This window comes from Pan troglodytes, chromosome 5 (assembly GCF_028858775.2).
Source record: "Pan troglodytes isolate AG18354 chromosome 5, NHGRI_mPanTro3-v2.0_pri, whole genome shotgun sequence".
NCBI classification, from domain to species: Eukaryota; Metazoa; Chordata; class Mammalia; order Primates; family Hominidae; genus Pan; species Pan troglodytes.
In genome coordinates, this window is record NC_072403.2 from 142,799,706 (window position 1) to 142,815,939 (window position 16,234).

A 16,234-nucleotide genomic window follows, 5' to 3' on the forward strand; every position below is an offset into this window, starting at 1 on the left:
AGGAAAAAAGCCCCAGCAATAGTGTACAACATAAGTACTGGAGAATAAAAAATAGTGATCTCATCTTTCTGTGATAAACACATTCTTACTCTTCATTTTATTTCACTAGAGTTGATCATAATAAAGATTGAAATTACTTGTATTTGATTTTATACCTATGATAGGTAACACAAATCAATTGTCCATACTAAAATTATTTCCATTCCTATCTATATACCCAACTAAATAAACTTTAAGCTCCTAAAGAGCAAGATCATGTCCCATTAATTTTCACATTCCCCATGGCATGTCAGTACCTGATATTTCATATCAGAATTATACAACAAATGTCTATTGAGTAGAATTTAAGTAAATTAATAAGAAAACATTTAGAGTCAAATACCGTATTTTAAAGAAAAATCAAAGAATGTGGCCTGTTTAAAAACCTAATTTTTGAAAGTTCCTTTCAGATCACTTTAGTAAATATTTAATAAAACTGTAATTTTGTAATATAGAACAAATTATCATTTTGTAGCTAGCGTTATAAAAATTTGTGTAAAAAGTCCATTTTCTTTTCACACACATATAAATGTTCTAGAAGCGTAATATGGTATTAACGTAATGTAAGTAATCTTAGCTAAACCAACGGGTCATCTTCCAATGGAATCACCTGTACATTTCAGTTACTATTCCTACGTCCATCACCACCTACACTGGTAATTCAAATCCCAATGCCTCCTTATCTCCCTAGCTTTCTTACCACATATAGTAATAAGGACAATTATAAGGCAGAAGAAATATAAAGTCAATGTCAAGTAAGTATGTGGGCATGTTTGTCTCCAATGTGTATGTGTTAGGGGGATAGGGAGAAGAAGGTGTCATGGGGAAAAGTACATTTTTCCAATTCACGAAAACATACAGTCTTACAAGCATAGTTTCTCAGACGATAGTTATAAAAATAATGAAAGGATATCTCAAGGGCTCCACGTTGCCTTGATTAGTGCTAGGTGAAACTCCAAAAGGAAAAATTGGATAATCCTGTAAATCGTGCTCAAATGTCTAGTAAGTGCTACAAGAGAAGCTATTTAAATCTCCCATGGCCATTCTCTCCAGTAAGCAAGGCAACAGACCTGTGGGTTTTGTGCAGCTCTGCCACCTTCTCTTCCAGCTCCTTAGTCTGAGTAGGGGCAAACTGGAATTCACTGAGGTCGATGCTGCCATGTTCTTCTGGGTCATAGTCACCAAGTTCAGCCTGCAGGGTGTAGGATCCCAGGAGAGCATGAGTCACAAAAGAGCAGGGCAGGCGGCCAGAGGCAATGTCCTGCCGGAGCTGAAGGCACAAGAAGTATCTGTGAGGAGCAGAGGGAGAAATGGGTCAGGGGAGAACCATTAGGTGAGATTGGAGCACTCACAGTCCTTAAAAGCTAGTACCCCTTTGAAAACAAATATACAATATAGGCACTCTTCATATAAACAGCAAAAATCATCTTCTCTAATAAAAAGCCTCAACTTGTTCCTTGGGCTTCTAAACTTGTGGCTTATTTATAGAAACTGAGTCCAGAAGGCTAATTTATATGTGTGTGTGTATATATATAAGAGTTTTATAACTGAAGGAAAAATTTCAATCACTTAAACTGTCTCCTTGGATTTCAAACTGTAATAAAAATTAGCACGCTCCTCAAAAGATGTAAGGATTAATAGATTAAAAAAAAAAACTAGTCTTAATCATTTGTAAGAAAAGCTAAGGTCACCCACCCTTTATCATCTTGACATTTCTTCTTTTCCAGAAACACCTTTAACAACAGTTATTGGTAAATCTCTACTTTGAAGCCCTTACTTGTCTACTTACCCCATTTAAAGCAGTAGCTAGCTCAGTTTAGTAGAAAAGGCCTGGGCTTTGAAGCCAGGAAGACCTGACTCTATATGACCTTGAGCAAGTTAATTTACTTGCCTAAGGGTAATTTCCCACCTATAAGACGCTAAGAACTCTACCTCCCTTTGAAGATGAGCATGAACATTAGATAATATAAATAAAATATCTGGTACATGCTTAAGAATCAATAACTAGTAGCTATAATAATTAGTGGCTATAATGTTTCTCATTCAATGTTCCATGTGGCTCACTACGGTTATAAAAGAATTTCCGTTTTCCATGAAATAAAATGCAGAAACACGTGATATATACCCTGTGGGTTTCCCCCCCCCTTTAAGCCCCACTATCAATTCCTCTTGGTAACATTTTAAAATGTGATTTCTACTCTTTAACTTCACCACTTGCTATGGTCACCATGGATCCTCCCAAATCAACAGCAGAGTCCTCATTCTTTAAGACCTTTTAGAGACTGGCATTCATACTGGCAGCTGGCCATCTTAGTCCCGTGGACACTTGCCTGGCCTGGGTTTTAGGGCCCAATCCTCTTCCTGCTCTCTACCCTACACAATCAAATGGGGAGTGCTGGCCTCTGGTCCAGGCCTTGTTGTTACTGGGTCAGAGAGCACAACCCAGCACATGGGGCCAGGTCAGTTCAGAACCTGGATTACCACCCAAATACATCATCAGGCAGGGCGGGGACTCTGTGTATCATCACTATAGTCCCACAGTTACTGGAGGGCTTGCCACATGACAAGTGCTCGGTAATTGAGAGACTGAAAGTCTTCTCGCTATCACTACAGTATTTTGAGTATTTTATGCCTTGCAGATCTCCTTTTGAGGAGGATTATATGTTTCCTTGACCCGTAGAAAAACATAAGCATTAACAGTACATACTTCAGACAACTGAATTTTCAACCATGGGTCCAGGTTATCCTCAAATTCTCTAATAAACAACAGTGATGGTTCTCCACATTTTATGGAAGTTTTAGAACCTAAACACAAAGATTCCATCTTGTTGCTTCCTTTTATATTATTGTCTCTGCTTTTCACATTGGTCCTTTCCTCTGTTTTCAAAGCCTAAGTCTAAATCCTAAAAACTTCAAACAAAAAATGGCATGAGCTTCCTGAATTACCCAACTGTACCTTCACACAGCACTATGAAGCATTCTTCAAACATTATTCGAAATAGTGTTCTTGCCCTTCTCAGAAGCCTACCCCCCCTTCTAAATGTTCACTCAAGTCATGGTGAAGATTTCGATCACGACATTTAAGCTTCCAGGCCACAAATACAGGCAGGTGGCTGGTCTCAGGCTGCACCACTGAGACCTTTAGTTAGCTGAGCAGACTATATTGTTCCTCCCACTAGATAGGGAGACTGTTCAAGTTCCATTTATATGGAAAACCAAAGTACTGATGCTACAAACTTGCAATCACCAAAGGATTATCATTCCCCAAACAAATTACTGCCAGGAGGAGTGTATGTACAGAGTGTTGGGTCACAAAGCCCCAGTTACATGCATTGTTCAGAGGCACCCCTGCAGTGAAGCTCTGCATCCTACACATGCCATTCGGTCAGGTTTTATGCTCTAAGTAGCTCACTGTGCAGTTACAAAAGCTACTATTTATTATTTACTAGGTGAAGCTAATTCATTCAGAGCTTAATTAGTGCATTCATATTCAGCAACAAGTAGTTAAAAAAAAAAAAAAGGCCGGCCTGCTATGTACCCAATATTGGAAAGAAATTTCCATCCTTGCTATTTCACATGGATATTATGCACTCTTAACCACCTCCACAACTTGATGTCTGACAACAAAACTGGCCCAGCAGAAAGCATCAAAGATACAGGAACTAAAGACAAGCAGACTCTTTTGCTAAGCCCCTCTAGTTTTCTAAAAGTCATGCACTGCACACAGTTGTACTTGACCATGTAAGTAACCTTTTAAAAATATGGTATATAAAAATCATCCTTTAAAAAAAAAAAATCAACCCTTTATACTTCCTCTCACCAAAGCTAAGAAATGCTATCCCTGGTACCCAGTGTAATCAGGCTAAGATTTCAAGGTACTTGTTGATTGATTCACAATGTTTCTGGTACCCAGTCTAACTGGGCTAAGATTTCAAGGTACTTGTTGATTCACAATGTTTCTTGGTTGCCATTCAAGTACTCAGAATCAATAAATATTCTCTTGCTCCTAAACAGAATCCTTTCTTTGCAATTCAAGTGTATGTTCTTATAGCTCACACAATCTCCAAGGAGATGGAAATGAACTAGCTATTGACTCTACCTAAGAAATCCTACCTTGTTTGGTTCTGGAGGGAGAAGAGAGAAAGAAATTACCAGTTCAACTGGACTTTTAAAATAATTTCATTTTGCTAACCTCATATCATCTTTGTAATATGAGACTAGTATATAAGCACGCATGAGTTATATACAATAAAAATGACCTTGGTATTAAAATCTCAAATATTAAATATTAGTGACTTTTAAAAGTATAACATAGAAAACAAAGTTGTCAGCAGTATCATTTTTAAAATTTTCATTACTAGAATATAAATGAAGATATTAAAGAAAGTGAATAAAATTTTTGAAACTGGCAACATTTCAAACTATTTGGATGTACCCATTTTCAAGGAAACTTCTAAAACTTAAGAAAAACTGTTTTGGTTTTCAATCCTGAAATTACCACTATGCTCCTAGGGCACAAAAATAAATGAGAGCTGTAAGGAAAGGTTCATTTAAAAATGCAAATATAAAGTACCTGGTGATATCTTCAGTCAATTGAGAAGGATCAGGAGGATAAAACTTCACATTAAAAGTGAATAGCCATGGAAGGTCTGTAATTATTAAATATCACAGTTATGCACCCAATTAACAGAAGAATGACTATTGTGATAAAATTTAAAGGTCAAGGATCAAACAGTACAGACTAATCCAACTATAAATCAGCATGCAGAATTTTTTTTATTTAAATAAAATTAAAATTGTTTATAAAATAAAAATGAAATAAAAAATAAAATAGAAATCAATTACATAAATAAGCCACCATTAAAGAGTAATAGGTTCTCTTTGTTATAAACATTTACTGGTACCTCAACATGTGTTTTATATGGTGATCTATTATACAAAAATTTTAATATAACCTCCATGTAATAGTTCTGAGATAAGATTCAATTTAACCACAGGATCTCCTGTTGCCAAATATTCTCCACCCTTTTTTTTTTTTAATTCAGGATTTTCTACATTGTTGTGGGGAAGGAAAGTAATGATCAAGAGATAATAGCTATTCAAAAATTATTAATGGGCTATTTGAAGAAGGTGTTAAAAGAGATCCCAAGAAGGGAAAGCATGGTATAATTTCATGATACTTTAGGACAATACAATTATTTCCCAGGTTTTAGTAGAGTAGGTGTAAGTATATTCGTATATAACATACACTTGGCTGTATTGTGCCATAAAGAATGAATAAGTCAAGCAACCATATCATAAATGGCTTGTTAAAAGTTAAAACACTGCTATTTATACGTAAAATTTAACTGCTATTTTGATAGATCATGTGTAGGATAACTTTAAAAAAGTAAAACTATGGGGGAAAGGGCAGGTATTATTTTCCTAATGGAATCCAAATAATTCCACTAGCCTGAATTTAGAGTTTGACTTCAAGTTCATAATATTTTTAAATTAAAAAAATGTGTGTGTGTGTATATATGTTATTCCTTTTTTTTTTTTTTTTTTTTTTCTGAGACAGAGTCTCACTCTGTCGCCCAGGTTGCAGTGCCGTGGCATGATCATGGCTCACTGCAACCTCAACGTCCCAGGCCTAAGTGATCCTCCCATCCTAGCCTCCCAAGTAGCTGGGACCACAGGCATGTGCTATGATGTCCGGCTAACTTATTTTTTACTCTTTCAGAGACGGGGTCTCCCTATGTTGCCAGGCTTGTCTCGAATCCCTGGGCTTAAGCAATCTCCCCACCTCAGCCTCTCAAAGTGTTGGGATTACAGGCATGAACCACCACGCCCAGCCAAGTTATTCCATTCTATACATATTTAAAGACCTTATGAGATGTTTAATTTATGAACCTGAAGAAAAATTCCTTGAATCCCATTCTCTTGTTCAGTGTGGCATTTTGTCCTTTGTCTTACCATCAGCACACTACCTTTTCACTCACTCAAATATTTATTAAATGGCTACTGTTGTATACAAATGCATTTTTGCTGGATTTTGGCTCAATGCACCACTGATTCAACCAATGAAGTCAATCCTGCTGAACTTAAGAAGCAGATTTCAGTTCTGCTTTACACATTTAAAACATAATAATGGGATATAAGATTTTCCTGAATATCAAGATATATGAGGTTTCTTGGCCTATAGCGCCATGATGACTGTCAAATATCCATGCATCGTGTTTGTGTAAGCATTTCTTCAAGGTGACTGCTAGTCTCGAATTAAGTAAAGTTATCACAGGATTATCATTTCTTAATGGCTCCTTGTTTGTTTTCTAGGTAATAACACTAGAACATGCTTGCCTGGACAGGACTCGGAGACATTTCTACTAGACCACATATTTTCTAACATACTTCCAAATCTAAAAGCTGTTGAAATGTACCAATAATGCTAAGCTTTTTTAAAACTGACAATTAAAAATGGTATACATTTTTGGTACAAAATATGATGTTTTAAAATACGTATACATTGTGGAATGGCTAAATTAACCTAATTAACATATGCATTACTCTTCACATACTATTTTTGCAGTGAGAGCACTTAAAATCTACTCCCTTAGCAGTTTTCAAGTTAAACTTTTAATTTGATTACATATTATTATCATCATAGTTTTTACCTAGCTGTTTATAAACAGTCCTTCTAGCTACAGAAATGTTTATATACTAGTCATACGCAAGCCTTAGACATATAGTCTTATTTATGTTTCAGAAAATAAAGGTTTTAAGGCAAATTTTAAATGAGAATCATTAAGTTGTTGGTTGTCATAGGTAGCTCAAAAAAGATTAATATTTATCTTCGCTAACTGCCTATGAGCTGAAAAATAAAAATAAAATTATAGCAGACACCAAGGATAGAATAGGCAGGTTTTTTGGTCCATTTTAATACAGAAAGAAAGAGGTAGATACAACTGCTAAAGCTTCATTTCCTCAGCCTGCTTTCATGATGGGTACAGTACAGGATGCCATTTAAAGAACTGGTTCCAACAGTTTTAAAAAGTCTAATCTTACTGTTACTCATATTGCCAAACCACAAGGGTAAAAGTTCTGAAATAACTTTTTGAAACTTCACAGATAATCAAAACATAAGAACATGATTCATAATCGGCAAGAGGTTTGGCTTCCAAAAGTTAGGAAATCTCCATGACTCTGAAGAGAGTGGCACAAAAAAATAATAATAATAATAATCAAACAAGAACCCAAACAAAACCATAGGAAACAACTCAATGGAACATCAATCATGTTTCAGAGGTTGCCCTGTTCTCTCTGTTTGGGTCACTTGGCAGGTCTGGTTTCAGAGAAAGTGTAAGAACTAAGCATCCGTAACCTTTTTGAATGCATGCACTTTGCAAAGTAACAACTGCAGAAGGGACAAAGGAAAAAGTTTCAAAGCTCTGGTACTGTTTCTTCCATAAGGTAAGCATAATGTATCTAGTGTCTACTTATTCCTCTTCTTTTTCTCCCTTTTCCATCATGAAGCAAGCATAAATGGATGAAACACCAAGAAAATAAATGCAAGAAAGAGAATGTGGGAAACCAGGAATAATAATCAAAAGGATAGTGACCAACCATTCCAGCCTGCCTGGGACTGGTTCCAGCTTTAGCACTTAAAGTCTCATATCCTGAGAAGCCCCTCAGTCCTGGGCAAATCAGGAGGTTGGTCACTCTAATCAAAGACGTTTTAAAAAAGGAAAAGAAAGATGAGTCTACAGGGAGAGGAAATGGGAAAAATAAGGTATATGCTCAGAATAAAAAAAGAGAGTAGGGAAGCAAAGAAATGATAGGAAGACTACCAAAAAGATAAATAATTCGAGAGAGAAAGAAATAAAGAAAACAAATGTGAAGAACCTAAAATGGGAGCTAGATGGTAGATGAAAAGGGCAAGAAGGGAAAGGACAGGTTGGTTTCAGTATTTTGACCTTAGGAATAATAAGTAAGGAAGGAAATGAAATCAACAGTACAAAGGGCATCTTGCATGCTGGCACCTGGAGAAGAGGTTTCTCCTGGGACAACTCTGGGCTCCACAGTCGAGGAAGGCTGTTAGGAATTTACCAGCCTTCAGATTTTATTCTCCAGACCGAAAATTCCAACTGCCTGTAGCTGCCTACCTTCTCTGCTTCAGTCATTCACAGACCCTGAAGTAAATTAAGTATCCAGATCCCCTAACAGAGATTTCTCTCTATTTATCATGTTTCTTGGCACAGATACCAAAAAAACAGCCACAGGCAAAACAACCTGCAGAGGCAGAACGTATAGAGAGAACTTAAAGCTGGTTAGAGTGGGACTCTTGGAGTCATTTTGGGATTGTACAAGAACAAATGGGAAAAGGGGAAGAAATGAACAATGAGGCCTAACTACAAGCCCAGGCTCAAAGAGTATGCAAAGTGGCCTTGGATTGTAGAACCAATGAGCAGAGATGGCAGTGACCTTAGAGAACTGAAAAGATTGTTCCCCTTGCTTCTCCCCAAAGAGTCCTCACTCCAGTACATCCAGGAACAGTGTCTCTATGTCTCTGTGGCCAAAGATGTGCATATTGAACTAATTATGCACTTTCAAAATGAAGCAGACAAAGCAATAGTATCAGGTCTCACTGGAGTGAAATTTACATAGAAAGTAAAATTTACAGAAAAGTAGTTTCTCTTTCTTTCCCAGAAAAAAAATGTCAGATGTTACTTGGTAGGACATTCTGAGTGAGTATTTAGGAATGTGAGTCTAGAACCTTCTCAAAAGTAGGAGCACCTGAGCCATGTACGAAACAGTCACAATTCCACAAAAATATTATTAGTATTATTAACTTCTAAGATGGCATAAATGCAAAATAGAACTGACCATTCTATTACTGATCATTTATATCACAAATAGATATCAAGACACCTTAACTTCAAAGAATGATTATTTATATACTTACTTCTCAGTTGTCTCTTTATTTCTTTAGCAGGATCTAACCAGTTCTGCATGAGGGAAAAAAAATTAATTCATAAGAAATATTCTAGAGTCTAAAATAGAACAGTTTACAGTTCACATAATTATTTAAGTGTAAACACATTTTAATAAAGTCTTATTCAAAGCAACTTGCACCTATCAGCATTCCACTGGGCTAAGTATTGCTTTGTCCTTGGGGACATATGTGTGTAAATGTGGTAAGTGTGTACTATAAGTAAAATATTCACATGCTTTTAAGGTGGGTCCCATGGGCCTCATTCTCTTGCATCTAAAATGGTCCAAATGATGAGACATATCTTCACACAGTCTTATTCTGCAGAACTGCCAACAAATAGCCCCTGCAGACACTGAAATGAGAGCTCTTCAAGGACAATAATGGATTCTTAGTCATGAAAGATAAAGTGTGAAAATTGAAACTGTTGGCTAAAAGTATATACATACCAAGCAAACACAATTATCTCAACTCCTAAAACGAACTACTCCTCCTCCTTAATCCTCCCTTTCCCTCCAACTCTATAATTGTAAGGAGAGGTAAGGTCAGATTGGAGACAATATTTCCCTTCCTGGTCTTAATATAACATCCTTCTTTCTTCTTAACCTCATTCTAAGTTGGAAGTAGCAATCACAAGGAACTCCTTAAGAAAGCTTTACTCAGACTGCTGTGCTGGCAGCTCTGGCCAGGCCAATCAGGCAAGAGAAAGAAATAAAGGGTATTCAAATAGGAAGAAAGGAAGTCAAATTGTCTCTGTTTGCAGATGACATGATTGTATATTTAGAAAACCCCATTGTCTCAGCCCAAAATCTCCTTAAGCTGATAAGCAACTTCAGCAAAGTCTCAGGATACAAAATCAATGTGCGAAAATCACAAGCATTCCTATATACCAATAATAGAGAGCCAAATGATGAGTGAACTCCCATTCACAATTGCTACTAAGAGAATAAAATACCTAGGAATACAACTTACAAGGAATGTGAAGGACCTCTTCAAGGAGAACTACAAAGCACTGCACAAGGAAATAAGGGAGGACACAAACAAATGGAAAAACATCCCATGCTCATGGATAGGAAGAATCAATATCGTGAAAATGATCATACTGCCCAAAATAATTTATAGATTCAATGCTATCTCCATCAAGCTACCATTGACTTTCTTCACAGAATTAGAAAAAACTACCTTAAATTTCATATGGAACCAAAAAAGAGCCCATATAGCCAAGACAATCCTAAACAAAAAGAACAAAGCTGGAGGCATCACACTACCTGACTTCAAACTACATTACAAGGCTACAGTAACCAAAACAGCATGGTACTGGTACCAAAACAGATATATAGACCAATGGAACAGAACAGATGCCTCAGAAATAACACCACACATCTACAACCATCTGATTTTTGACAAATGTGACAAAAACAAGCAATGAGGAAAGGATTCCCTATTTAATAAATGATGTTGGGAAAACTGGCTAGCCATATGCCGAAAACTGAAACTGGACTCCTTCCTTACACCTTATAGAAAATTAACTCAAGATGGATTAAAGACTTAAACATAAGACTAAAACCATAACAATCCTAGAAGAAAACCTAGGCAATACCATTCAGGACATAGGCATGGGCAAAGCCTTCATTTCTAAAACACCAAAAGCAATGGCAACAAAAGCCAAAATTGACAAATGAGATCTAATTAAACTAAAGAGCTTCTGCACAGCAAAAGAAACTATCATCAGAGTTAACAGGTAACCTACAGAATGGGAGAAAATTTTTGCAATCTATCCATCTGACAAAGGGCTAATATCCAGAATCTACAAGGAACTTAAACAAATTTACAAGAAAAAAATAACTCCATCAAAAAGTGGGTGAAGGATATGAACAGACACTTCTCAAAAGAAGACATTTATGTGGCCAACAAACATATGAAAAAAAGCTCATCATCACTGGTCATTAGAGAAATGCAAATCAAATCCACAATGAGACACCATCTCACGCCAGTTAGAATGGCGATCGTTAAAAAGTCAGGAAAACAACAGATGCTGAAGAGGATGTGGAGAAACAGGAACACTTTTACACTGTTGGTGGGAGTGTAAATTAGTTCAACCATTGTGGAAGACAGTGTGGTGATTCCTCAAGGATCTAGAACTAGAAACACCATTTGACCCAGCCATCCCATTACTGGGTATATACCCAAAGGATTATAAATCGTTCTTCTATAAGGACACATGCACACATATGTTTATTGCAGCACTATTCACAATAGCAATGACTTGGAACCAACTCAAATGCCCATCAATGATAGACTGGATAAAGAAAATGTGGCACATATACACCACGAAATACTATGCAGCCATAAAAAAGGATGAGTTCTTGTCCTTTGCAGGGACATGGATGAAGCTGGAAACCATCATTCTCAGCAAACTAACACAGGAACAGAAAACCTGCATATTCGCACTCATAAGTGGGAGTTGAACAATGAGAACACATGGACACGGAGAGGGGAACATCACACATCAGGGCCTGTTGGGGTGTGGGGGGCTAGGGGAGGGACAGCATTAGGAGAAATACTTAATGTAGACGACGGGGGTTGATGAGTGCAGCAAACCACCATGGCACGTGTATACCTATGTAACAAACCTGCACGTTCTGCACATGTATCCCAGAACTTAAAGTATAATAATAATAAAAAAAAAAAGAAAACAAGTCAATAGTTACGTCCAATGGAAGTTAAATAAACTCTCCAATTAAACAACAAAAAAGAAAGCTTTAAAAAAATGCCAGGAAACTGTTACAGCATCTTAAAGCAAAAAAGACCAAATTTAAACCACTAGGTTCGAACCACCCAAGGACATTAAATTTTTGTTTTTCGAAGCTACAAGCAAAAGTCCAATAAAAAATTTAGATTTTTTTGTTTATATTTTTATATTTACATTTTTCTACCCTCAAGTTATCACTAACATAGGAGAAGTGCAGTTTTTGAGGTACAATAAACTAATTCAAATAAATGAGTCTAATTAAGTTTTACTCATTCTAAGCAGCGTCCAAAATAATGTAACAGGGGTCCTCAACCCCCATCCCATGGACTGGTACCGATCGTGGCCTATTAGGAACTGGGCTGCACAGCAGGACGTGAACAGCAGGTAAGTGGGCATTACCACCTGAGCACCGCCTCCTGTCAGATCACCACCCGCATTAGACTCTCAGAGGAGCACAAACCCTATTGTGAACTGCACAAGAGAGGGATCTAGGCTGCACACTCCTTATGAGACTCTGACTAACGCTTGATGATCTGAGGTGGAGCAGTTCCATGCCAAAACCATTCCCTCACCCCCGCCCCGGTCTGTGGAAAAATTGTCTTCCACAAAACCGGTCCCTGTTGCCAAACAGGTTGGGGACCACTGTATTACAACATCTGTGCTTAAACAGAATTTTATTCAGATATATAAAGCAAACAATTAAAATGCTTATTAGTACACAGAAAATAACCTGCTGTCTTAATACCATATTAAAATGGTATAACGGAACATTAACTGACACTATTAAAAAGTAAAACAGTAAGATGCTGTGAAAGCAGAGCCGCATGGCCCCTCGGGTTTCACTACTGTTCATGGCCCACACTCGGGGTAGCAAGGATCCAAGGTGTACATGGCTCTGTTCTAACACTGGTTATATTCAAACCTCTCAATAAAGAACTACCAGAGCATGGTCTAGTTTCATATTACTGGTGTCCCAGCTGCATGCACTACTGATGTGAGGGGCAGCAGGCCTCTCTAAGGGTGCCTCCAGTGCCATGTGAGGGAGCAGCTCTAATTCCCCCTTCAGAAGACAGCCTGCCATTCAGTTTGCATGCACTGCAGCTGCTGTCCCACCCAACAGCTGGCTCACAAATGACCAGCCTCGATAAGTGCACAAGAATGAAAAAACACATCATTCAGCCTCTAGCCCAGACTGGTTGGAGGCTGGGAGAGAGGTGAGAAAGGGGCAAAGGGGTGGAATTTTCACCCAAGGAACAACCATAGCAAGAAAAACGGAATTGGATGGCGCCAAATTGAAAAGAAAAAAAAAAGTCCCCAGAATATTAACACAGAGAAATAAGACAGTAGAGGAGAAAGTGCTGGTCTTAAAGACAGACCCTTCCAAATCCCCAATTTCATTAAGTGTGAGCAGGGATATAGATCCCCGGTACAGAAGAGCAACAAAGGACCCTTCTCTGTTCCAGAAGATGGTGGAAGCTTGTGACCCCAAGGACTAACCCTGTGTCCCAGCCACCTGGCACCTTCTATTCTCACCTAAAGCACCCGGCCCTTGTACAAATTACCTAACAGTTTCTATAGGGCATGGTAACAGTCAGCTCTATAAACCCAGCAGTATGAGTGAAAAGTCAGACAGCCAAATTCAGACTTGGTGTCATTCTCAGGCCACTTTCCACAACACTGCCAGACAGATTACTGAAGGCTGAAATGGCTTACTTTCAACCATCCAAAGACTAAGTGGGCGGGGTTTACCTGATGTGATCAAACAGCAGCATGACTTCCTCACCTCGTTTTCCCTTTCCTAACCACATTCACTTTCACACTGTAAGTTCCATTCCTGCCAAGCATTAGGCTGTCTTCTCACTCCCCAGTACTACAACTTTGCAAGGGCTGGAACAGACCATATTATTTATATCTTCCAGGGTACTTAATACAGTTTTAGGCAACCAGTGAGAACTAAATTAATACCTGCTGACTGATATATGCCCCTTGCTTGCCTCCTTCCTCTCCACGCTGTGATCATCTTAAATGATCACAAGTTATATTACTTTTATTACATTTATTTTTACTTGAATACGTATCTCTAATGAGTACTTAGATGGTAAGTGGGGTATAGCATCATAAATTCCTAAGTAAAAAAAAAAAATGACTTAAATGACTTAAAAGAAATACAAGTTAATGATCTGCATTACCAGTTACAAAGAAATAACAAACAAAACTTTTAAATAAATACAGTAAATAATAAAAATTAATTTCTTAGTTTGACACTTAAGGAGGAGGGTTGAGCAGACCAAGAAGCAGACACAAAAAGATGGAAAATGCCATCAGAGAATGAGAAAAATGCATGAGGGTATGTGTGCACAACATACAACAACCGCCCTCACCCCATGATACATTACAGTATTCATTGCCAGGTTTTAGACTTAAAGATTTGTCTGCTGTGGCCACATATATAAACCGTGGAATCAGAAATACACGCAGTCAAATTCTGGTTTTCTAACAACTCTAACTTGGGCACATTCCTTGGCTTCTTTAAGCCTCAATTTCCTCAAACACAAAATGGGGATCACAACATCTACCTCATAGGGTAGTTCTTTTCAAACAATATTCAAGCCTGAAGAATAAATATGCATACAAGTACTTTCCCAGCAGATCATCATTAGTAGATCACTATTTGCAATAATAAAACTAAATTATCATCTTTTGGTATATATCTCTTCTTCACATAATTTTATATATCCATAGGTGATGTGTTATATACATTAAAGAATTTAATCTCTATATGAATATTTCTACCCACAAAAAGTTAATAAATCAGACTTTCGGTTCACAAAATAGGGTCACTGTATTCACAGGCGAGATGAAATGAAAACCAAGCCCTTTCTATATGACTAGTCTAAGAGCTTCTATGTACATGTTAAAGTATTATCCAGCTAAGCTTTTCTACTTCTTGGCCGATGGTAAAAATCCACCCGGCAAATTTTTTAAAAGACAGCTTTGTCCATGGACAACTGCCCAGAACATCCTAAAACATTCTCCAGGGAAGGAACTCAGGAAAGTGACAGCTTCAGGCAATTCAAGATCAGGCAAGACAGGGATCTTCTCAGTGTTTCCCAAACATTAAGGTATAAGCAACCATGCAAAACTCGAGAGCTGACCTATATCAGATTTCAATAAAATTTATCTTGGTTTATTAAAAAAAATAAAACAAGGATTTTGCCAACTACTTAAGAGCAGGAACAGTCACTTACTCAATTCAGTATTCTCCTTACTTTCTCCTCTCCATTCCCTAATCCAAACCCAAAACATGAACACAGTAAATATTTATCTCCTAAATGAACATCAGGTAAAATAAGAGACTAATAATAAAAGTTATAAGGAATCCTAAAACAGGCTTCCAACAGAAGTAAAATAAAATTAAAATGTGGCCTTAGAATAGCAAGTATTGTTAAATCACCTTCAAACATGAAATTGGGAGGTAACGAACTCAAGTTTGGGGAAATATGTTCCATTTTTATTTTTACTAACTTCTAACTGAAACTTAGCATCACTGTCAATTAGGAACATAGCAGAAAAAAACCTCGTTAATATCAGCAGAACCTCTTTGTCACCTGCAGAAATCAAAAACATTTCCACATCACATTGTAGTAGCTGCAGATCTTAAAATACCATTTATGCTAGCCAATATTTTGAAGTCACAGTAGCTACTAGATTTGATACTGATGATTAATATATAAATAAAAACACATAATGATATGGTTTGGCTCTGAGTCCCTACCCAAATCTCATCTTGTAGCTCCCATGATTCTGACTTGTTGTGGGAGGGGCCTGGTGGGAGATGAGTGAATCATGGGGGCAGATCTTCATGCTGTCTCATGATAGTGAATGGGTCTCACGAGATCTAATGGTTTTAAAAACGGGAGTTTCTCTGCACAAGCTCTCTCTCTGCCTGCCACCATCCATGTAAGATGTGACTTGCTCCTCCTTGCCTTCTGCCATGATTGTGAGGCCTCCCCAGCCATGTGGAATTGTAAACCTCTTTCTTTTGTAAATTGCCCAGCCTCAGGTATGTCTTTATCAGCAGTATGAAAACAGACTAATATACATACCTATTACTTTGTCTCCAATTTTAGATTACTATTTTGGGAATGTTATGTAGTTATTGGCTTTCTTTGTAGCCCTGTGTACTTTTATTACAGTTATACATTGAAAACACTGTTCTGAGAAGCAGCCTATAGAATTCAGCAGACTGCCAAAGGAATTCAAGGCACAAAAAGAGGTGGGATTTTTTTTTTCCTGCCTTAAAAGGTTACAGAATTTTTTTTAACTAAGCAGCACAGTGAATAGCTGTACTTATATGTATTTTACACTAAAATCTTTCTATTAGTTAATTAGAGAATCTCCTTAATCTTACTCTTTATTTGCCACAAATCTGAGGATGAAAGTCTTGTCTTATGACATTTCCCCTACAACATTTT

The 16,234-nt window shown here is 37.4% G+C and overlaps 1 protein-coding gene across 50 annotated transcripts in view; it reads right to left on the reverse strand.

Moving 5' to 3' along the window:
* The window catches only part of EPB41L2 (erythrocyte membrane protein band 4.1 like 2), a 224,334-nt gene that overhangs the window by 60,600 nt on the left and 147,500 nt on the right, over window positions 1-16,234 (reverse strand). For 48 of the 50 annotated variants that reach the window (XM_009451999.3, XM_003311484.5, XM_009452005.3 and 45 more), the window contains 3 exons: window positions 8,981-9,023; window positions 4,613-4,688; window positions 1,110-1,328 (listed from right to left, as the gene is read on the reverse strand). In XM_009451999.3, the coding sequence (XP_009450274.1) occupies window positions 1,110-1,328; window positions 4,613-4,688; window positions 8,981-9,023 (338 nt within the window). The remainder of the gene's footprint in view (window positions 1-1,109; window positions 1,329-4,612; window positions 4,689-8,980; window positions 9,024-16,234) is intronic. The other 2 variants (XM_063813492.1, XM_063813491.1) reach the window with 1 other exon arrangement.